The sequence below is a fragment of the Micropterus salmoides genome, unplaced genomic scaffold (genome assembly GCF_014851395.1).
Source record: "Micropterus salmoides isolate LMB-PRFRI ecotype aquatic unplaced genomic scaffold, ASM1485139v1 Ms_hic_scaffold_11, whole genome shotgun sequence".
In the NCBI taxonomy this organism is placed as follows: Eukaryota; Metazoa; Chordata; class Actinopteri; order Centrarchiformes; family Centrarchidae; genus Micropterus; species Micropterus salmoides.
In genome coordinates this window covers 34555816-34580030 of record NW_024040152.1, presented here as the reverse complement: position 1 = coordinate 34580030, position 24215 = coordinate 34555816, and the positions used below count along the sequence as shown (strand labels likewise).

Below are 24215 nucleotides of genomic sequence, written 5' to 3'. Positions count from 1 at the left end.
TGGCTTCAGTCGTTTCCCAGTTCCTGTTTGGTCCCAGTGGAGAGGAACCGATAGAAACCAGGTCAGAACAGAGTCTATTAATGTGTGTGTGTTACCTGAGTCTCCCGGCCTTCTCGTCAGCAGCCTGCAGTTTGCGGAGCCTCATTCTCTCTCTGGGCGTCATCTTCTCCACCTCCGACTTCTCTCTCAGCGTCTGCAGGTGAACCTTCGTCTGCCTGCAGACAACCACACACATACACACCTGTCAGTCATCTGGAACGGTCCAATCAAATTGCAGCAACTAAGTGTATTTAGCCAAAGTCCTTTTGGGCAAGTCCTGCCACTCGGCCGACCATCTTGGCAACGCCTCCAGGCCGCTATTTCGGACTAACAAGACCAGACTGCTATCTGAATGAATGGGCAGAGAGCCAGAGCTGCACTTTCTCTGGTCACCGAGACACAAAAACTGCATGAACAGAATCAGCAGGAAAATCTGATAAAAATCGCTGTTAAAAGCAGACGATTGGCTTTCTAGCGGTAGGGGCAGGATAACCGCCATCTTTACAGTTATGGGCTTTCCCCATAGAGTTGTATTGAGAATGTGACTGAGTAGCGTGTCTCCTCTAAAATGTCTCTGATTCAGCCAAGTACTGTACTAAAGTACAATTTTATACTTCTACTCTCCTTCATCTCAGAAGATTTCATTAAAATAGTTTGAGGCCCAAAGAGGGAAAAGATCAAATATTTAACAAATAAAACGCACAGATTAGAAAAAAAAACTCTAAACCAGTAATGCTAATTCATGAATCCGAGCTTTGTTCCTTCGTTTCTTTCCTCTCCCATGAATCATCTCAGGACCCCTATGTTGAGAACCACTGGACTGAACTAGCTGACTGTGTATAAAGTAGTAAAACTAGCTCCACCTCGAGCAGCTACAATAGTGAAATTATCAGTACTAAGATTCTAATGATGTATAATCAGTAACTCTACTGCTGAACGAGTACTTTTACAACTGATATTTAAGGAGGCTACATTTTGCTAAATATATTTATATACTTTTACTTAAGTAAAATTACGAATGCAAGGATTTTACTTGTAATAGAGTATTTTTACATTCTGGTATTGGTGCTTTGACTTCTTACTAGATCTGAGTCCTTCCTCCACCTCTGTATATTCTTCTTCCTCTCCTAAAGTCTGCCAACATGGCCGCTGCCAAAACAGAGAAACTGTAGTTTCCTGTGTGTTGTTAAAACCGACCTGCGTGGTTTGAGTTGGTTAACACTTCAACACAGCTACTCACTGAAGAGTGTGTGTTCAGAAGTAATAGAGTGTGTTCTTGAGAGGGCTGAGGCAAAGAACTAGGCCTGCACGATTAATCTAATTGCAATCGCGATGTTGTCATGTGCGATTACATAACCGCAAAAAGTGCACGATTTAATAAAACAGAGAAGGTCTGAAGCGGTCAGACAGAAAAATGGGAGAAGATAAGGAAAGTTTGGGTTCGGCTCGCTGCCATTTAACGTTTTAATGCTGTAACGGTGCCTTTTGTTGTTCAACGTTTCATTAAACCGACGTGCCTTTAACACTAGAACCGCCAGGGTTTGTTGTATACCTATAACCGCCATAGCAGGTAAAATTTACCCGCTATAAAAATGCTGTGATTTTATGATTATTTCTGCTACATGTTGCTCCAACACACTTTGGGAAACATTTAGCACATTGGCTGTGCATTTCCTATAAACACCATCCCCATATTTCAGGCATTTACACAATGTTTATTCTATTTTATTCATTGTCTTCACCGTGCAGGTTGCACACACGGCGGCTCTTTTGATGTGATCCACTCGCCGCTGTTATAGATGTTATAGCCTAGTTATATTGAATTTCAATGCAGCATACAATTTACAAAAAAGACTGACTGTTGTAGTGTTTTATAGGCGGTAATAATAATAGCCTCATAATGTCGGCTAGTTTTTATTGTTCTGCTTATTTTTTCAGAATTCATCAGGCATACATAGCTACAAAAGTTTGAAAGTCCAAATAAAAGTAGGCTATTTATTCGGGAAAGAAAATTATTATCATCAATTCCAAAATTCATAGTAGATTTTTACCCAACGGAAAAATGTATAGGCCTAATGATCAAAGAGTCAAAAATCAAAAAAACTAGGCTACTGCAGCATTAGTTCTGATGATCATGTAGCAACACAAAAGCTATGAGCAGCGGCTTTTATGCATGTTTACTTCATTCAAGTGGATCGTTGTCAGATAATGACCCGTCAGATGCAGAGTCAACCCAGGACACATCGCTCAGCCCCCCCGTCAGACTCTCCTTCACTCTCTGTGCTGAGCAACTGTAATGCCTGTAGTGGGAAAGGCGTTGCCAATAGCAACATAGAATGTTTATCTAAACGCGTGACATGAACAACGCTAACATGACCCGCTGGCACTTATAGGTATAAATGCCAATTTTTTAAATGAAAAGTCAGAGACTGGGGGGCTTGAATATTATATTGAAAAAAAGATACATACAACCAAAAAACAGCCGCGGGTAAATTTGACCCGTTGGCGGTTCTAGTGTTAAGTTCAACTTTTCGTCAACCGACCAATCACAGCCTGGATGGAGCAGGACATTAAAAAAGGTTTGAGGTACTACAGCAAACTTTCAAATGATGAACAATATGATTACTGACAAGTTAGTCCTTAGCATCAACAAATTAGAGACCGATGTTGAGCCTTTTTCTTGCACAAAGTTTAAATAAATAAATAAAATAAAACCCCACAGAAATGAAACAGCTGTATCTAAATTTAATATTCATCCAGTGGTAAAATAGTATACAATCATATGAACTTCTAATGAATATAGTAATTAATATAGGCTATTACTGTTATTCTTACTGTGTACTATTAACTGAACATTATAGGCTACTCTTTCTTTAATGTTATAATACTATACTGACACACTGATGTGTACTAGTTCCTCCTCTGTGGATAGTGTCTCTGCAGTGGAGTCAGGATGCCAATATTTGCTCCTTCTAGCGTAGAGCAACACGCTCCCTTACTTCTGTTTTACTAGTTATTGGTATAAATATTGTTTATCACTTAACTTTGTTCAAAAACACATTACAACAGTCATTATTTTGTGCATTTTCCTTAATATTCAAGCAAGTAGACATTTTTTCCCATTAAAATCAAGTCGCAATATGACTTTCTCCAAATCGTGCAGCCCTACAAAGAAGTATGACGAAGAGGAGGAAGAAGAAGAGGAAAATTATAGTGTGAGATGGTGGAGGAAGAAGAAGAAATAATGGGCAAAGATGAGCAAAAGTAGCAGGGAGAGGATTATTAAGAGTACAGCCAGAGGTGATGAAGGATAAGGAAGACAAGGAGAGAAAGGAGGAAGGAGAGGAAAAATGAGGGAGAGGAAGACCACCGAGATGTGATGGGGAGGAGGAGCGAAACAGAGGAAGCAGATGAAGAAATGCAAAGTGGATCAGAGGAAGAGACAGAGGAGGAGGAGTAACAGCAAGAGGAGAGGACAGAGAGAAGATGAAGAGGAGGATGAATAAACATGGATAAAGAATAGTTATAATGAATAAAAGAAGGAAGAAGAAAGAGCATTGTGAAAAACAAGAGGGGAGAAAACACAACAGGAGGAGGTGCAGCGATAAAAGGAGAGGAAGAAGAAGAAAGGGAATGTAGAGGAGAGGGAAATAAATAGGAGAATGTAAATAGGGGTATGATGATAAGGAGAGGAGAGTCTTACATGTTCTTGGCGATGAGTTCAGCGTCTTTCTTTCCATCTGACGACACAAAGACAAACCTGTCCTTCATGTTCTGTAAACAGAGACGTACGGTTACTGACGGATCGTTCCATTTATAACAAGGGCGCAACATAAAGGGCATTTATAGGAAAATGTCTCTTACTGCTGTGTTATTTTATAGGTATGCACTTTATTTGCATGTTTACACTTTTTTTCACAGTTGTATTTGCAGTTAAAGTGGTGATCACTGTGGCTGTCTCAGCTGCGGGCGGCGCTGCCTTCTTCAGTTCACTGAGCACCGGCCAACTCGCCACCGTGTACTTCCTTTATTCTTTCAGGTGGGTAAATGTCACATAAGCATACCGTTTGTCAATAATCGAGATCTATTTAGTGTACCGTTATAAATGGTTATTTGGGATATTGGGACGAGTCGGCATAGCTTGCCAGTTACGATGAGTCCAGTTTCACCTGTCAAAGGGAGTCAGATGTAACGTTTGCCTGACTCCACTGATACGTATGTATGTTTAGGATTTATTGTCTTGTTTTGTAGTTGACATTTTCTTTGTTTTATTTTGTTACATCCAAACGTTTAGCTAACAGAATGAAGACCGTTAGAGGCAGATCCTGAACCCTCATTGTTAATAGTCTATTCTATGTTTATTGTGAGTCTGTTATCTAACTGATTTAAAATGAAGATATTTAGGGAATGTACAGTGACTGTATTTTGATATATTGTGATTTTTGTATTATACTGTTATTTTTTAATTTTGTCATTTGTTTGTTCCAACGAAGTTCAGTTGGCAGTTCCAACAAGATGTAAGTAAAACCACTGAGGACCGGCCAACTCTCCACCGTGTACTTCATTTATTCTTTCAGAGTAAATGTATTGTATGACTCGAGTCAACCTGCACTCTATGGGTGTAACACACGCGTAAAAATCCTAATTCATAAAGTAACTGAAGCCGTTAGATAAAGTTAGCGCAGGAAATAGTACAGTATTTCCCCAGACAGGAAGTGATGTTCAGATTTTTCATTTTAATGTGTTTACATGTTGTTTGCTGGCCGACGTTATGTTAAGTCACTGAAACTTCTTCATCACACCTGAACCCGGCTCACAATAATTCTTAAACAACGCCCGCTTCGAGTTGCTGCAGAAAGACAGCGGTCGAAACGAGGGGGAGGAGTTTGTTGTGTACGTAGAGGAGCTGCTTTATTTGCTAACGTTACTCAACAGCTCCGGTCATAAAAAAGTGTTTTTCCATTTGTAGGTTTAGCAAAAAGAGTTACACATGTCACCATTTTCCAGCAGACTTTCATCACAAGTCATTTACATTTATTCATTTAGCTGAAGCGACTTACAGCTGCTGCACATGTCAGAGGTCGCACGCCTCTGGAGCAACGAGGGGTTAAGTGTCTTGCTCAGGGACACATGGTGGACGTGTCACAGTGGGAATTGAACCCAGGTCTCCCATCACCACCCCATGTACACATGAACAAAGGTGGTATATGGTAACACATTGAACCTGTGAGGGGCTCTCACTGAGGATCTCTCTGCCTCCTACTGGGTTTTTCTCTGAGCTGAAGAGCCACAGCTTGAAACCCTTCTCTGCTTTGATATCCCATAGTGCCACGGTGCAGAAATGCATGCTATCAGCAGAACCATATTTCAGCAGAAACCATGGCAACCGAGTTTAGAAATGTGTTATCGCTCTTTGGGTGCCCCGCGTATTCACCGGGACAAGGATCAGGCCTGCAGCTGTGATTTATGACAAACTGTGTGACAACAATATCCTGCTGACACACACACAGTCCTCACCTTATCTGTTACTACGTGTGCGAGAACGAGAGAAAATGCATAAATATGAGTCATTTCCTGCTGCAGCTTAATGGGTAATAGGCTGTGTGTGTGTGTGTGTGTGTGTGTGTGTGTGTGTGTGTGTGCGCTCCAGACGCACACACTGCAAAAGCCACATGAAACACAAATTTGGCTCATAAGTCACCTGCTTTTAGAGCCACCAGGTGTTTAATAAGCACGTTCTTTGAACGCCATCGTGTATTAATTTAACAGCCACGTGTCAAATCTACGCCCGGTCACATGATCATTATAGGCGTCATTTTTTCAGTTCATGGCAACGGGAGCGCCAGCAGCGTGACGAGGCGCTGAGAGTTTTTTTCCGTCACCGAGAGCTGAAAAATTTGCAACTTAGCGCTTGTCACTCACTTTTTACCCAGCTGTCCAATCACAGTAGAGGAGGGGCTGGACAAATACCACACCGTAGCAACGGTTTCTATCCTGGAACAGGGCTTCGTCCAACCTCAGCTCTTGGACCAAACGGCGGTACTCGCTGAGATGTCCTCAGAGCAGCGCTGCAGCTTTTGGACAAATAAACCCCCGTAGTCGGTCTGGATTCTGCTCTGACAGCGACGCCGTTTACCCGCGGGAGGAGCTCAGAGTTATCTGCTTTTATTAAATTAGCTTTTTACTTTAGTTTTTGGGATTTCAACGTTGATTTATCTGCTCAGCAGCTTCCGTGCACATCTGGTTCCACTGTTGTTGTTTGTGAGCAGATGATAGCGAGGTAGGGAAGAAAGAGAGCCACATGTGTATTCTGGCTTTTTGTGGAGCTTTTGCGTTCATCACGGCTCCGTCTAACAGCCGCTCTGGAGTGAAGTCAGAGTCGCATGAATTCTGATCTGTCTGTCCAGACTAGGGGTGGGAATCTCTGGGCACCTCACGATTCGATTACGATTCAGAGGGCTGCGATTCGATGATAAAACGATGATCGATGCATCTTGATGCATCATGTTTTCTATACAGGATCTCTGAATAATTACTAAGCATTAAAATCCGGAAGAAACATCTCCTAGTTAGCTTAAAAGGACTAGTTTGCATCCCCAGTTGACTTTATTAATCTCAGCCCCACGGTCCCTCATTTCTTCATCAGCCAGCTGAAACATAATCAGGATGTTCAGTATGTGTCCAGGACAGAGCTGCACACCAGTTTAGTCTCAGCTTGTGCCTGATGTTTTCAACCCTTGACTAGTAGATTAGTTAGTACTGACATACAGCTGATAATTAATATTACTACATTACTAATTTAGCTAACGTTGCACAAATAAATCAATATTTTTAGTGCCTTTCACGGGACCCAAGGATGCTTTCCACATAGTTATAGAACAACAAAAAGTCATTCAGGACTGAATGCCTTGGTAAAGAGCTGGGTTTAGATTTGTGAAAGTGTCCAGACTCTGTGGGGATGAGGTCCAGAGGGTGGGGGCTGCGACGCTGAGAGCAGGGGAGATGTTAGCTCGCGCTAACAACCTTCACTTTTCCAGTTATTAGGGAAACTACAGACTTTTATTAACGGACACACAGCGACCTCCACTGCACATTTAATACCAGACTGAAAGTTACTGCTAATATTTTTCCTCCGTTAACTTTCACCGTCACGTTCTGCAGCTCTCTCTCTCTCATTCACTCGGCCTCACAAACAGGATACGCAGAGAGCTGCCGAGCGTCACCGCGCTCGCACAGTGTGCGAGTTAAAATCATCACTTGCACATTGATATCAATGATTATGTGACATTTAAGCAGGGTGGTTATTCATTCTGCAGCGGCGGTGGGCCGAACACAGGGGGAACACTGCTGAGTTCCGCCTTTTGCGTTCTGTCAACATTTTTTTAGCGTTTAAATAATCCATTTTTAGACAATAATCGATCATAATCCACGTCCGCATCACGATGCATCTAAGAATCGATTTTTTCTCTCACCCCTAGTCCAGACTGAGCCTAACAAACAGCAAAGTGGAAGGACATTGAAGACATAGTTAGATATTTAATAGGGGTGTGACGAGAAACTTAGAGAAGAGACAAGACTCACTAGAAGGGTCACGAGATTGAGATGAGACGAGATTAGAAACTCCAGGACTTTAATAGCTCCTGTGTTTCAGCAGGTCTTCTGCTCATACATACCTACACCTGGATATCCCTTGTTTAGTTTTGTTGTCACCATTTGTTTAAATAAACCTTTAATTTACCTTCTCCGTTTCCTGAGTCTGTACAATGGCAGACCCTAACATACTAGCGTACTTTCCCCTCCCCCTCACAGTTTCAGTGTTTTATTTCCATACAGCCCTTCTGGGGACCCTATGATACAGACACTGGAGTGCTGTTTTCATTTCATCTATGTAAGTTGTGTCAGTCCCTATTAAAATAAATAAAAATGTTCAACCTTCATGTGTCCCTCCATGAACTTGGTCTTGAGGAGTTCTGCAGCTGACGGTCTGGATGCTGGTGGTTTCTGCAGCATCCTGGTTCAAAGAGAGACAAAACACAGCACATCAGTGTTAGCAACATGTTATATCTTGTTTATTTAATCTGTATGTCACGTAAAAACCACGGTTTGGGGTTAAGGGCGAGTTAGATGCTGGAACCATTTTGCTCACTGCTTCTGTGCAGCGTCTCCAGCTGGTTGCCCAACCTCGACCTCACAGTGACAACAAGACTCCAGGAGGAACTCCGCCAAAAACAACAAACTCTTGTTTTGACATTATTGGACATGCAGGTTCCCGGACTTCACACTTTCTGTGAACTCCAGATGCATCTTCCCGATATTGGCCTCTCTCCACTGGTTACCAGTCAAATACAAAGGATTTTAAGGTGCTGTTAATTATTTTTAAGGCGTTACGTCGATTGGCTCCATTGGATATTTCAGATTTCCTAATCCAGGCCTTTCAGTCTTGGATGAAAACAAAGGGTTCTTTTCGATTGTGGCCCCAAGACTGTGGAATAAACTTCACATTATTATTAAGTGATCCCCAACCACCGAGACTTTTAGGTTTTAAAACGTGTTTTTATTCTTTGGCGCTCGAGTCAGTTCAGGGACAATTGTGCTTACCCGTCTTGTTTGTGTTTATTTATTGTTATGTTTTATTTGATTGGTCTGTTTTTTGGCACTTTGTCCACATCGGTTGTAAATGAGCATTATAAATATATTGACGTGACAACAATCAGTCTACCCATGTAGGTTATACACTGTAGCGTGACAAAGCGTAGTTATTTGACACAAAAGGTAACCTCCAGCGTCCGTATGAGACGCAGCTGTTTGCTAGTGCATTTATTTCCTGACTTAGGTTTAGGCACGAACTTATGTGACGGTTAACCTCTTCCTGTAAAATTCATGCAAAACGCCTCTTCAAGGCAGATCCAGAGTAAATTGAATGTAGTTCTTGAACCATTTGGAGTATCTACCTGGTTTTGGGCTTCTCTGAAAGAGACACTCTGGAGTGTCTAACCCAAAAAGTCAGAATGACTGTAAGAGCTACTGGAATTGATTAATCTAAGTTTAAACACACTAAAACTAATAGATTTTTCATTTCTGCATGAAAATGTTTGCTTACAAATGCCTGCAGACAGCTACAGCTGGGAAACACTGTAGCAGCATAAAGCCTTACCCTGTCCAAGTTTAAATTTCAAAGAATTATTATTTGTCTGAGTGTCTGTCTTAGCGCATTTTTTTCTAAAACAGCCCCGCCCCTTGGCGGCAGGCAGCTGCTGCCGCATCGCTCCGCAGCTCGACACAGACGTGCTTTTTTGCTGCTAGATCATGAACTTCCTACTTAAAGCTGGATATCGTTATTTGCAGAATTTTACTGGCTACAGGAAGTGTGAATACAAGCTATCATAGTTGTTTACATTCAAATCGGCGTTATAATGACATACGAGCCACGACTGCTACTGGATTGGATCGTCTGGACCTTTGACAGTGTAACAAGACCGTTTTTGTTGGAATATAATCGATCGGTGGATTAAGTTACTGTGAGGCTTCAGAGTCGCGTCACTTTTGCTTGTCCTGGTTGGTCTGACAGAGGCGCTGATTGCACCCGCTGTGGTGACTGTATCTTAAAATGTTTGCATTGGTCGAATCACGAGGATTTTAGCTTTCAAACGGTGGATCACATGAGTATGAAGTTAACATAGCAGGACCTGACGGCCTGTGGGCGGGCCGCTGGAACGTTAAGAGCTAGCTTGCAACTTAGCAACCGGAAGCGCTAAGTAGCTTCAAGCGTTTTCGGCCGCCCCAGGCGTCATATATAGACGCGCCTGGAGGCGTCTCATACACGTGCCGAAAGTTACCTCTTACGTCAAATAACTACGCTTTGTCATCCTTTCTCAAATCGTCTGTATGACGCCCTGAGATGAGAACGGCTCACTGTTCATAGGCTGCAGTCTGGTGTTTGTTTTTAAAGACATCTGTTGTTAGCCATGCTGGCGGCGTGACTCTGCGGGTAACGTGTGACTGAAGCCAATAATCCAGAGGGTAGACATTTGGATTCAGCCCATCTGTCAGCCCAGCTTCCTCTGAGGAGCATGTGTTGAGCTCAGTGTTTGCTTTCTTTATTTGCATATTAATAATTCAGTTCCTTGTGAGTTTTCTGACTAAAACAAACCCTCAGCGGCTTCACAGTGAAGCCAGTGTTGTCTCCTCCTCACCTCTGCATGACAGAGTTCAGGTCCTGAGAGTATCCGGCGGGCAGCGCCGGGGTTTCTCCCTCCACGATCTTCATCAGCACAGACAGGAAGTTGGGACCCTGGAAGGCGTGAGTCAGGGAGCACATCTCGTAGAGGAGGCAGCCCAGAGCCCTGCAGGTCAACACATACCAGGAACATCAGTTTCTGTTCTTAAAACTGCTGTGAAGAAATGCTCTGTGCACCAATCACACGTCTAAAACACTCAAATGATTAGTTTGAAGCAATAATCAACTGTACTGAACTGAAACTGAAATCAGAGGTGTCACCTGATCAATGTTCTGTTCTCTCTCTCTGTTAGCTCTGTGTTTGGTCTCCACCATTGGTGTTGCCAGGTCATTTTTCCGGGTTTTGACTTTAGCCCCCCGAATGTAACTCAAGAACAACATCAAAAATATTTCGTATTAATGTAATAATCCTCATGACGCAGCCTGTCTCGCAGGAGGCTACTCGCTTTGAGGTTCATGTAACGTGACCCCCCCACTGACAGTCACATGGTCACACACAATTTTCGGATTTGGTCAAAAAAAATACAGGCCGTTGGTCGACCCCCCAGGCTGCAGGAGGCGCCGTCAGCATTAACCACAGAAGGGGGCAAAACCACAAACCTGTTCACCCTTCGCCTCCATCATCCTGCGAATTTTTCTACGGTAGAGAGAGGAAGTTGCAGTTTGCTCGCTGTGACACGGGAAACATTTAGGTTATGGTAATGTCGTAGCTACGTTATCGTGACTTGACAGTATTTTCTGTCTCCTGCTTATTCAGCAGTTAGATGAAGTGTCAATGCTGATAAATTATCCGAAAGTCCCGCGAGGTGCAGACAACTCGGCACAACACCAGTGAAGCTGGAGCTCCGTCTCTTCAGCAAGTGTTCCTCTTCTGCCACTGCACACACACACGCTACGTCTACACATGCGCACTGACGAACCAGGGTTAGGGTTACAATTTGAATTTATTCACGCACTTTAAAAACATTTACTAGAAGTTTTTTTCTTTTTACATGTTTATTTACATCATTAAACATTAAAATATCGTAATAGGCTGTATATTAACTTATTGGGAGAAAACTGGTAGTTCTTTGTAAAATCAGATGTTGAGCACCCCCATATCGCCAAAATGGCGTGATCCTTGTTTCACTGCGAAGCTTCGACTGTGAGATTGACAGTCGAATCAGGCTCCGCCCATCGAAGCATTTTGACTATTCAGAGTCGAAGTATTTCCAAGTATTGATTTTATGTTTTTTATTTGTATGTTATGTAATTACGAACAATCATTTGTCCACTAAACTGGACATTATGCATCGCTGGCTGTATTTAAACTACAATAAACTATCGCTGAGACTTTCTTGAAAATACTTCATGTGCACTAACTTTTTTGGACGTAAATCAATGGATTTATGTTACACTTGCAGGTTTTGTAACAAAAACCATATTTTGTGCAGATTAGTTCCATTATGTAAGTAAAATTTAGTGTTTTGCAGCAAGTAATAGAACGGTATTCAGGACGGTGGAGCCAATTCCATCACATTTAAGTGAGGATAACACCTTGATGAATGGCTGCCACAAATAGGAGAAACCTCAATTCTAGTTTTCTTTGGCATGCAGAAAGAGCAATAAAAACCCAGGAATAAAATCCTGAGAGGCTTTCATAATTCATTCATGAAACGTTGAGCTGTGGACACAACAAGCGTTGCGAAGATGTCACGTCGGCTGCAGAATTCCTCGAGACCAAGTTCATGGTGGGACACATGAAGGTTGAACATTTTTATTTATTTATGGTTTATTTTAGTAGGGGCTGATATAACTTACATAGATAAACTGAAAACAGCACTCCAACGTCTGTATCAGTGTGTTTAGCAGTTGTTTTGGGGAACTATGACGGCAGAATCTTTACAAATCAAACAACCTGTCCACGTTCTGCCACGGTGCAGACACAGGAAACAGAGGTACTGGGCCCAGATGGTGACATCAAGGTAAAGCTTGGGGTATTTATTGGCATAAACAGTGACATTACAGCTGAGGTGAAGGTTGGCAGTCCAAAAAAACAACAACAACAACAACAATGATATGGTAAAACCGCACACGGAAGATCCAGCAAGAAACCCCAGGAATAATCCAGAGACACCACAGAACACACAGGTAAGAGGTAAGCAGGGCGGAGATAACGAGACACAGGTGAAACACATTAGAGCAGGTGCAAACAATCAACCCCTGAAACAGAAGCAGGGGAGGTCCAGACCATCACCCCAGGACCGTGACACAGTCCATCGATCTGCATTAGCTGCAGTCTGATACTAAAATGAACTCCTGCAGCACCTCTGGACTCAGTTCCAGGTGTTTTTACACTAATAAACGAGTAAATCCTTATTAAGCAACCTCAACAGCAGTTTAATAAAAACAAACTACAGCGCTGCGATGACGCAGATCTGTGTGGTTTGAACGAGGGCAGTGAGGAGGCAGCCGCTGATCTGAGGTCTGATTAAAATGCAGTGAAGCCTCTCAGCTGCGCTCTGACTCTTATCTCGGAGTTAAACCTCTTTGCTCTGTTACAGCATGAAGATTGAAGATGGCGGGGGGGGGGGGGGGGGTTCAGGCCTTTCACAAGATGTCTGATCAAAAACAAAACAGAAGACTCTCGTAGTTCTGTTCATTTGATTTTAGTCTAAGATGGCAGCAGGCTTCTCACAGTTATTAAACGTGGAACTAATTATGTTTAAAGGGGCATTATGGAGTTTCCAGCGGCCACTAGCGGTGCGGTTCTAAGATTGCAACCTGGCGTGTACTCGTACGCACTTGAACTCATGAGCGAGCATAATCCGAAACACAACCGCTTTCATACAGAAATACCACAATAAACTCAGACATGTTCAGGCTCTGTTACTTCAACGTTCCCGTCTCAGAGGCAGCTCATCACCGGCGCCGTACCTTCCATTCAGCGCATCGAGCCGCATTTCGGCACAATCCTCCCGAAAAAAGGCAGAGTGACAGCAGCTATAGACAGACAGAGCTGGAAACTCAGCTGAACTCCCACTGCAACGTTACAGTAATGTTTTTATCAGTTGCAGGTTGAACTAATCCACGCTCGTTACATGATCACGTTACATTTACTGCATTTAGCCGGCGTGCTACATCGTTAGCTCGCCTGCTGCTTTCAGGAACCGTCTTTACTATCGTGGCTGGGCTCAGCAGTGTCAGCACAGCTACATGTACTGGATGATAAGGAAACGGTTAGTGAGCTGGACTGAAAATTAGTTTTATCAAGTTTTATCAAAAGTTTGGAGTGAGATAATGCGTTAAAGGAGGAGCCACTCAAATGTTTGCAGCAGTGGCCCCTCGGCCCCAGCCAATTCACTCAAGAAGTTAGATTTTACCTGTTGTTCATAACTGACCTGAAAAAATAGAAAGTATAACAATAGGTAGATCTGATAAAAGACTATTTTTATATATACATACTAAATACTAAACTAAAAAGACATTTGGCCCCAAACGAGCCCAATGAACAGCAGTGCTGTACACATAGGCCTACAGTAGGATGGCAGAACTTGCCCTATGCATGTAAGCCAAGCTGTGTGTGTGAGTAGGCTTCATGTTTCAGCTTATGAATGGTGTTCATGCAGATTCGATGCTTCGAAACTGTCAATCTCACAGTCGAAGCTTCGAAACAAGGATCACACCATTTTGGCAATATGGGGGTGCTCGACATCTGATTTTACACAGAACTGCCAGTTTTCTCAATTTCAATGTATAATGCTGTAAATAAACTAAAAAGAAAAAAAACTTTCAATACTTTTAAAGTGCGTGAATAAATCCAAATTGTAACCCTGGGTCATCAGTTCATGTGTAGGTGTAGCGTGGATGTGTGCAGTAAATGCTCTGTACTTGTATAGAGTTGTATATACTTTTCTTGTCTCTTCAACAACTCAAAGCGCTTTCACACGACATCTGCATTCACCATTCATACACTGGCTGAACAGCCACCAGGGGCAATTCCGGGTTCAATATCTTGCCCAACACACAGCCTGAAGCCTGAAGCCGGGGATTGAACCGCTGACCTTCCGATTAACGACCAACCTGCTCTACCTGCTGAGCCACAGCCGACCAGTGGTTGCTTTGGCAGCTTCACTGGTGTTGTGCCGAGTTGTCCGCACCTTGCGGGACTTTCGGATAAATTATCACAGTTGATGAACAATTGTTCAAACAGCCGCTACTTCAAATAGACCCGCGAAGAACCGCGCCGTGCAGCACGGTAAAAACTCTGCACAAGACCGGTGAATGGGGAGAGAGAGAGAGAGCTCAACAATAAGCATCAGTTTAGCTTCGGCTCGCAATGGCCCCGCACAAAAACACACATGATTCGACTATCACTCGACTGTAGGCAGGACCTGGCGATTCTGATTCGACTATGTAAATCCTTAAAATCATCATGGACTCTACAAACAACAGACTGGACGCAATAACTAAGGATCTACAGGACATAAAAACAAGCTTGCAATTTACACAAAAAAGACGTGGATGATATTAAAACTGATGTCGCTAAACTGCGACGCCATGCAGTCAGACATCTTTAAAGTTTGTGACAGTTTACTTGCTGTCACTGACAAAATAGAGCATTTGGAGGGTCGATCCAGGCGTAACGACCTCGTTTTTGAGGGAATAGAGGCGGCACCAGGAGAGACCTGGACGGAGGAGAATGTTAAGAAAGTACCGGCAGAGAAATTACAGCTACAGCGAGGGATTGAAGTGGAGAGGGCCCACCGTACAGGGAACAAGGCCAATTGTGGTGAATTTTATGAGGCACAAGGACAAATCTGCCACATTACAATGCAACAAGTCTCTGAAAGGATCCAAAATATTTATCCACGAGGATTTCACAGATACGGTGAGAAAGGGAAAGGGGCGACGATGCCTTTCTACGACATGACAGACTGATCATCCATCCCCGGGCCAGTCCGCCAAAATAGACAAAAAATATTTAATCTCCCAACCAGGTATCCTGAATCGCTGAAGGGTCCATGGTCCATATACTAAACAGGATTATAAGTAAGAAAGAGCACGAGTCTAATTATCCCCAGTTTTTCATTGGTAATGAAAAAAAAACATTGCTAACATGGAGGATGTGGTCAATAACTTTAATAAATATTTTGCAAACGTTGGACCAGATTTAGCTGGAAAAAATTCTTCTCCACAGATAATCAAAAACAAATATGATAATCTTAATGAAAGAAGTCAAAGTTCAATGTTTCTTCAAGCAACAGAAGGTGTCAACATGAAATTAAATTCCTTGGAGTGATTATAGACGACAAGATTTGCTGGAAATCTCACATAAAACGTATCAAAACAAAACTGTCTAGAAGTATTTCAGTCCGGACCAAAGCAAAGCACAAATCGCTCCACCTTCTGCATTGTTCACTGGTGTTACCGTGTTTAAATTACAGTGTAGAGGTCTGGGGAAACTCATAGCAAAATTCATAGCAATCGTTATTTATACTTCAAAAAAGAGCAATGACAATAATTCATAATTCCGTTAAATGAACTGACTGATTGAATCATGGAGAATCGAACCGATCTAACGATGTGCAGCATGTCCACACGGACACAATGATCATTAAACATTAATATTTGTACTAAGCAGCTTAGAAGCAGGTAAAGCGGCGACCCCGCGGGGTTTAAGAGGTTTTATACAAAGAACTCCTATAAAAACCAGACCAGGCGTTTATTTGTCTAAATGTGTTCCCACAGCAGGCCAGTAAAGGAGGTAGGCGGCTGTTTGGGACTCGGCTATTAATTGAGGTTTTACGGTACGCGTCTTTATAAATAGTAAATGGACTGTACTTAGCATTTGTACACCACATGTCACATTCACACCGACGGCAGAGCCTTCAGGAGCAGTTTGTGGTTCAGTATCTTGCCTGAGGACACGATGTGTTTGGACCAGAGTATCGAACCTCTAAGCCACAGCCGCCCCGCTGTCTTATGTTATGTCTAATTCTAACACCTTTTTAAGGAGAATATTAACTATAAATAAAAAATACAGATTAAATGATTTTAAATGTAGAGGGAAGTACCATTTTTCAGCCCTGAGTTTTGTCTGCAGGTGTTCCTTTAAGGCTGTACATGACTGTAACCTGAGGGGCAAACCGCAGGGCCAAAATTAATTGACCAAGCACCCGCTGCTGCTCGTTAAGGTAGCTGCTCTGAAGGAGACTCAGATGAGTGTATATTTTTATAAGCTCATTATTTGAATCTCTTCTCTCTTCTGGACTGTAAGAGTTGTTCAGGGAGACTCACTTCATATATCATGTGGATTTTTAGGATTATGAGAACAGACCTGACATTTTGTCATGATGATGTTGCTAAAAAACATTTTGGCATATTGTCCCAGTGAGCATTTTTGTCTCACGCCTCTGGAACGACCAGGGGTTAAGAGTCTTGCTAAGAGACACATTGGTGGATGTGTCACAGCGGGAATGAAAGCCCAAAGGCATGTGCTGTATCCACTTAAAGCTTAAAAAATAAAGAAGGAAAACTTAACTAAGTTGCTGGTTTTCTCTGCCTTCACTGTTTTTGTTTAGTTAATTAACAACCTGCTTCACTTTCTGCCGTCTCCTCCATAATTACCTCCGTCTGTTTATTGGCTCACTAACAACCAACACAGCATCCGTCACCTCAGTAAGAGTTTGTGATTCTGCTTTCTGTTTCTTTACTAATTATCTGCATGAACGAAAACCGGATCTATCATTCAGTAAGTATTAATTAAGCACACGTTTCTGTTCCATTAATAATGCTTTAACATGCGTCTGTCAGTTTATTAGATATCACTGATCCACACTAATTACTATCTACAAACCCTGTCGTACTAACGGGGCCGGAAGACAAACCTCAGAGTTCAACATCATTTGGCATAAAGAAAAGAATAAATACTGTAATAAGTCTACAGTGTGGCTCGGGCCTCCTGCAGGCTGCACCGTTCAGTACAGACACATTATGAAAGTGACAAACAACATCCTGACTATTTCAAAGTTTGTTCCGATGCTGCTGCTGCTGAAGGAGTGATGCATGTAAAAAATCCCATTTTCAGGACACTGTTTTTCCAAGATAATTCTGTAAACATCCAAATAACTTTACAGAACTTTATTGTAAAGGTTGTCAACAATGTTTTTATGCTTGTTCACTGAACCAAAAACAATCAATGAACATGCACCTGTGGAGCAGTCGAAGACACTAACAGCGTGCAGACGGTAGGATGTTAAGTTATAAAAACTTAGAACCCTAAAGAGACCTTCTCTACTGACTCTGCAAAACACCAAAACAAAGAGGGTCCCTGCTCATCTGCTGCAAGGAAGCGTGAGGACTGCAAATGTGGCCAATAAAATGCAATATCCGTACTGTGAGACGCCTGAGACGGCGCTACACGGAGACGGGAAGGACAGCTGAAGTCCAGAAACTTTAGTGGCACCCGCGGGTAACTTGGTGGTAGGTGAAATCGTGGTGCCATCCGCCGCTTTGACGGACAGGAACAATGCAATGCATTAAACACGAGAGGCGTCACTTTTATTTTTTATTTTCGTTGGCCAACTTTTGAATTGGACCTCAAACTGAGTTTTATTTGTTTGCTTACTGGGAGACAGAAAGATGGACTCCTGGGAGATCTGAACAGAGATAAGGACGCATTACTTGGTGGTTCAACTGTGGGTTTTGTAGTGAGCTCTTCCTGTATAACACTGTGGTGAACTGTGTTTTCCTTGTAGGCTGACCTGATGATACTATATCATTATTTAATGCCATGACTTCACTCAAATCATCTTTCTCATATTATTAAAATTTGATATTTCTTCTCTACCATTGCTCATAATAATAATTCATGCATCACCTGATTTCTTCCTAACACAGGCCTGACCTGCAAGGAAGAACAGTGGATATTTAATCTAGCTAATATTGTGTTGGTCAGACTGCACGCTGAGAGCTTAAAAATTAATCGCATATGAAATAGAAACATTGGTAAAACAAAATCGCAATTAGATTATTTTCCAAAATCGTTCAGCCCTAATAGTGTGTGTGTATATATAGTAAGTCAATTTAAATCTGCTATAATTGGAAATCCACCAGATGTCGCACGGCTCTGGAGCTACTAGGGGTTTAGTGTCTTGCTCAGGGACACATCGTAGTGGGATTTGAACTTGGGTCTCCCGCATCAAGGGCATGTATCCACTGCTCCATCGCCAAACCTTGACCTTTTCCTAAACCCAACCAAACTGCAATGTTTCACAACATTAACCACTAGTTTTATTTTGAAAGTCTAACCGGACGTTGCACATTAATCTTGCTAACTTGACCACGGAGCCCTACGCGTACAAAAACGATGCTAAATGCTAATGTGAAGAGTCGGGACTGAGAACGTGTTGCGATTGGACGACATGATCAAAACACCCACACGTTGAAGAAGGAAAATGTCAGAGATTACTGAAAGTATGATGAAACCTTCATCACTTTCTGCTGGTAATTACCTCCTCCTCATCCTCCTCTCTGATCTGTTTTTCACTAATTACAACAGCTGACCTCTGACTGCTGTCAGCACTCAGTGTGTTAACAAGGTGTGTTAACAAAGGTGGACTCTTCCTTCATCAGGAAACTTGATTAAAGTGACCTTTGACCTCTCGGCTCGGTTCGATTGGATCCTTTGCTGGGAAAGTTTTTCACCTGTCAGACGAGTCGAGGACACTGAGGTCTGTTTGGTTTGTCTGTAAAACACTTGTGGTCAGATTTAACACCCAGAATAAAGAGGACTAATGTGTGTGTGTATTCTAAAATATTGCACGTGTAATTGTAGTACCTGTTACGGGTGATCAACTAAGAAATATTGCGTAGATGACAACAGGTGCAAACACAGTGGAGGCGGCAGTATTTATGAGGGTTTTACGTGTTTTAATGGTTTCCGCCATGAGAGTCTGGAGGGAAAGCAGCCGCTGCATTAAAACCTTGGTTGGTTTCATTCAGTGGAAATCGTCTGTACCTGCCCGTCCTGTCTGAGACTGCACTAAGTACCTGGCACAGCACCCCTGAAAAACTGCTTTGGGAAACCCCAGCAGAAACAGCTACAGTATGCTGGAATGACCCAGACGCCAGGAAATGCCAGCAGATCGCGCTTCATCCAGCCAGAGGGAACGACCACCGACCGCCCGCAGCGTGCCCGGTCGCTCCTCGACCTCCTGGCGCTGCCTGTACGCCCCAACGCCCCATTTCCTCTACAACGGGTTGTGTCGCTGCTACGATCGGCGCGCTGTGAACAGCTGGTGGGTTATTAAATTCAATTCATATAGTTCATCAAATAAAATAAAATAATTGTATTTCTATATATTGGATACAGAATAATATTATTTAATATTGTTAATTTCTCTTTGTCTTCTTTCATCACGGCTGTGTCTCCTTCTCCATCGATAACAGCAGCCATCTCTGTAACTTCCTGTCAAACGTATTAAATACAGATGCTGTTGTTATACATGTCAGAGGTCGCACGCCTCTGGAGCAACGAGGGTTAAGTGTCTCGCTCAGGGACACAATGGTGGACATGTCACAGTGGGGAACTGAACCCGGGTCTCTCACACCAAAGGCATGTAGCTTATCCACTGCATCAGTACTGGTACGCCACCGCCACACCGCCAGGGACAAGGGTAGGCTGCAGCGCATCATTCGCTCTGCGGAGAAGCTGATTGGCTGCAGTCTTCCTTCTCTTCTGGACCTGTACGCCTCCAGGACTCTGAGGCGAGCAGGAAAGATTGCAGCGCCACTTGACAGCCCTTGATAGCGTGTTTTTACATATTCATGTTCACAGGATTTCCTGTGCACACGTGGACGAGGCCTGAGTTGCGTCCCACCACTGATTAAATCGCTGTCGCTTCAATTAGTTTTTTACGGCTTTAGAGTAACTTTAGCCGCTGTTGTGACAGAGAAGAAACCCTGGCGAGGTCACAGAAATCTCGCTGACGTTGTTACACTGTGGGAGGAGTAAAGATTTAGTTTTCATCTTAGAACGTGAGAAATTAATTTACACCTTTTCAACATCTGGCGGTTATGAGTTTTAAACCAGAAACGATCAGATATACTGAGTGTAAATCTTTTCGACTTTCTCTCTCCTGAGCAGGTTTGTCTCATCCTTCACGTCAGCTGTTTCTGCATGTTTAACAAGAACGAACGTCTGCAGCCGCGGCCTCGACCTCGGGAGTAAATGAGCAACACGCCTGCAGACAGATTCGGAGACGTTAACACTTTCAGGAGATAAACTGCACACGACTGCCAGCTGGTACTTGCTTTCCTTCCTGCAGCAACAAAAGCTAAATGAATTCCTGCTCTTCACCTGCAGGAGTCCAGCCATCCTTCCCATGATGCACCTGTTCGCCCTCCAGCTCCAGGCCATTCTCATCAGAGGAAAACAAAAGCTGTACTCGTTCTACAAAAGCTGAGCTCACCAGATGTCGGACTTGGAGTCGTATCCCTGGTGGTTCAGCACCTCTGGGCTCATGTAGTACGGCGTCCCTGTGAAGGTGGTGGCCAGGTCACATGACCCCATCAGCAGGCAGGAAACGCCAAAATCACCTGACAGCAGCATGAGGAAAGGTCATTAAATGTGCAGGTTTGATCCTCTGCAGGCAGGAAGCAGGTCACCTGTGTTTCAGTCTGTCTACTTCTACTGCATCTCAGAGGGAAATACTTTACTTTTTACTGCACTACACGTATCTGAAGCTTTAGTTACTTTGCAGATTCAGATTAATAATTCAAAGTAGTACCAACAAACAAATTGTGATGCGTTACTATCGGTTAAGATCAGACTTCACTGATCCACAGGCAGCAACATTTAATTAATGCACCACTAATTATAAATTCAATAATATTATCTATATTATTCTGAAATGGGCCATTCTGATGTAATGAGTACATCTTAGTACTTCAAGAGTATTTGGATGGTAATACTTTTGTACTTGTGAGTAGTATCCCAAGTATTTGGGATGCATGATTTTTACTTGAGTATTTCTACCTGTTATTAGTACTTTTAATAAAGTTAAAAGATCTGGGTACATCTTTGTTTATTAAAAGTGTCACGTTACAGCGTGTCTACTCTCGGTTAATAAAGTTAGGAATAAATATTATTATTATATTATATAATATTATTATTCATAAGCACTCGTTTTGGGGACCACCTGAAGGCCTTCAGGCCGCCCTAGGTATGGCTTGATGACTGAAGATTTTACAATTCTTTACTAGTGATCAGGTATTTAAGTAATTGCTTAATTATTTTAAATCAATTCAATCAATCAGTCAGTCTCATATCACAGTCTTATCCGCTGCACCATCGCCACCACTCTAAGCTTTTTATTGATTATTTTACTGAAACATGTGGGACGGTAATATTTCCTGCAGCACTTCTGAACAAAAGTATCAGACTGAATAAATAACTCGCAGGCTTCTTTTGTTCTCACATGAGACACTGGAATTTAAAATCAGAGAGCTGTTACTGTAGTGCTTCAGCCTCCTGCTGAGTTCAAAGCACCGAAACCTCATCTTTTTCTTTCACTACTAAGTGGTAATAACAAGAAAAACACGTCACGACAACATAGAAATATCATACAAGCATCACATTCAAGGAAAGTTTATGTTTTATTTTATTGAATCATCATGTTTGATCAGGTTTCATTGGCCGGCTGATCTGTCACATGCAAGTGTGAGCGCACGGGTCCACTGGAGCGTACAGCGTGACGCGTGTGCATGCTTCTGCAGCGCGGGTGAAGGCAGCGAGAGAGAAATGAAAAGCGAAGAGAGTCAGAGGAGAGAAAGAAAAGTAAGAAGATGAGTCGAAGGGGAAGCGTATCAGGAACCATCACAGTATATTCATGATCAATATCACATTTTCTCAATATCGTGCAACCCTACTGGATATTTTGTTAATAGTTAGAATAAATATTACAAACTTCATCAGGGCTTTTGCTGCAGTCTCTTGCTTTTGGGCCCAAACTTTGGGCTTTTCCTGCTGCTACACTTCACGATCCTGACAGAAACCCAGCGAGTATCTTTTTGTCGTGAGCTCACAGAGTGGAAATGATTTAGTACAAACAAACTTAAAAGGTTCAGTGTGTAAGCTTTAGTGGCCCACGGTGCATTCAGGCGCTCCTCTGATGGTCCCATTTGTGAAGTTGTTCTTCCCACTTCAGTGTGTGTTCAAGTGCTCTGAAGTCAGAATGTGGAATCAACATGGCCGCTGCTACAAAGATGTGTTGGATTAACATCAGAGCAGATAAACACACGCAGACATCTATGATATCTTATATATCAGTTTAACACTAGAACTCGCCAACGGGTCAAATTTACACGCGATTGTTTTTAGATTGTATGTAAATTTGTTTCAATATAATATTCAAGTCCCCCAGTCTCTGACTCTACCTAAAAGTGTGTTATGTAGCGCCCCCTATTGTGATAAAGCCAGATTTTTTAAAAATTGGGCATTTATAACTATAAGCGCCAGAAGGTAAAATTTACCCCCATAGAGAATACAGTCATTTTCACGCTGTTCGTTTACATAAGCATTCTCTGTTGCTATTGGCAACGCCTTTCCCACTACAGGCATTAAACTTGCTCATCACAGTGAATGAAGGAGAGTCTGATGGGGGGGCTGAGCGATGTGTCCTGGGTTGACTCTGCATCTGACGGGTCATTATCTGACAGCTGATCCACTTGCATGAAGTAAACATGCATAAAAGCCGCTGCTCATAGCTTTTGTGTTGCTACATGATCATCAGAACTAATGCTGCAGTAGTCTAGTCTAGTTTTTCCCTGTGTTTTCAGGTCCCTTCAAGAGGGCGTGCGGCTCCCTCGTGCACTTTTTGACCTGCAGAAGATATACAGTTTTCCAGCACTATGTGTAAAACTGATCATATTATACATTTTTCCGTTTGGTAAAAATCTACTAAGAATTGATGATAATTTTTTCTTTTGAATAAATACTTTTGTCCAAAAAAACAAGAAGAACAGTGTAAACTAGCCTACGTTATGAGGCTATTATTATTATCACCAATCAAACACTACAATCATCAGTCATTTTTTTCTAAATTGTACGCTGCGTTTAAATTCAAGCTGTGTTTAGAATATAACTAGGCATATAACTATCCAACAGCGGCAAGTGGATGCCATAGAGGCATAATGAAAAGAACAGAATAAACATTCTGTAAATGCCTGAAATGTGGGGATGGTGTTTATGGGAAATGTACAGCCAACATGCTGAATGTTTGCCAAAGTGTGTTGGAGCAACATGTAGCAGAAATAATCACAAGATCACTGCATTTTCATAGCGGTTATAGATACGAACCCTGGCGGTTCTAGCTAAATCCACTTCTGAGAAGTTTTGAGGCGAGAAATCAAATGTGTAGATATCGAATATTGACAGTTTTACAAAAAGTGATGGTGGAACAAAAATGTGCTTGAACTTTTTCGGAGTTGAGGAGACAAGAAACAAAACTCGGAAACAGAAAACATGGACCAACAGAGACCGGGGAACAGAGACAGGACGAAGCAGCATTCAGGACAACACTCAACAAGGAACAGAACAGAAATAAAGAAAACACCAACACACCACTAAACACTAGCTGACCGATAATAACCAGATAAATAATAAACAGATGCCGAACTGATCGACAAGTAAACACACAGCGAACTAAACTCAACGGATGACAGAACTAAACAGTCGATACAAAACCCAAACCTCAGAATCAAGAACCCAAAACCCAGAAAAAGAGAAACCAAAATCCAAACACAGACAACGTCAGGACAGGATCGTGACACACACCCTGCGGTGGTCAGGCTAAGAGGAACATACTGTCAGGAATAGTTAGCCAGCGAGATCCGGTCAGCGAGTCACACAGACCTCTGCAGCCAACACAGCGGACGAGTCCAGCAGCAGCTGAAC

General features: G+C 42.5%; 1 protein-coding gene across 1 annotated transcript in view; it reads right to left on the bottom strand.

Moving 5' to 3' along the window:
- nek11 (NIMA-related kinase 11) overlaps positions 1-24215 on the bottom strand; it is a 116816-nt gene that overhangs the window by 58021 nt on the left and 34580 nt on the right. Inside the window, 5 exon segments of the mRNA XM_038712357.1 lie at positions 96-215; positions 3743-3813; positions 7972-8050; positions 10233-10382; positions 20731-20857. Coding sequence (XP_038568285.1) covers positions 96-215; positions 3743-3813; positions 7972-8050; positions 10233-10382; positions 20731-20857 — 547 coding nt within the window.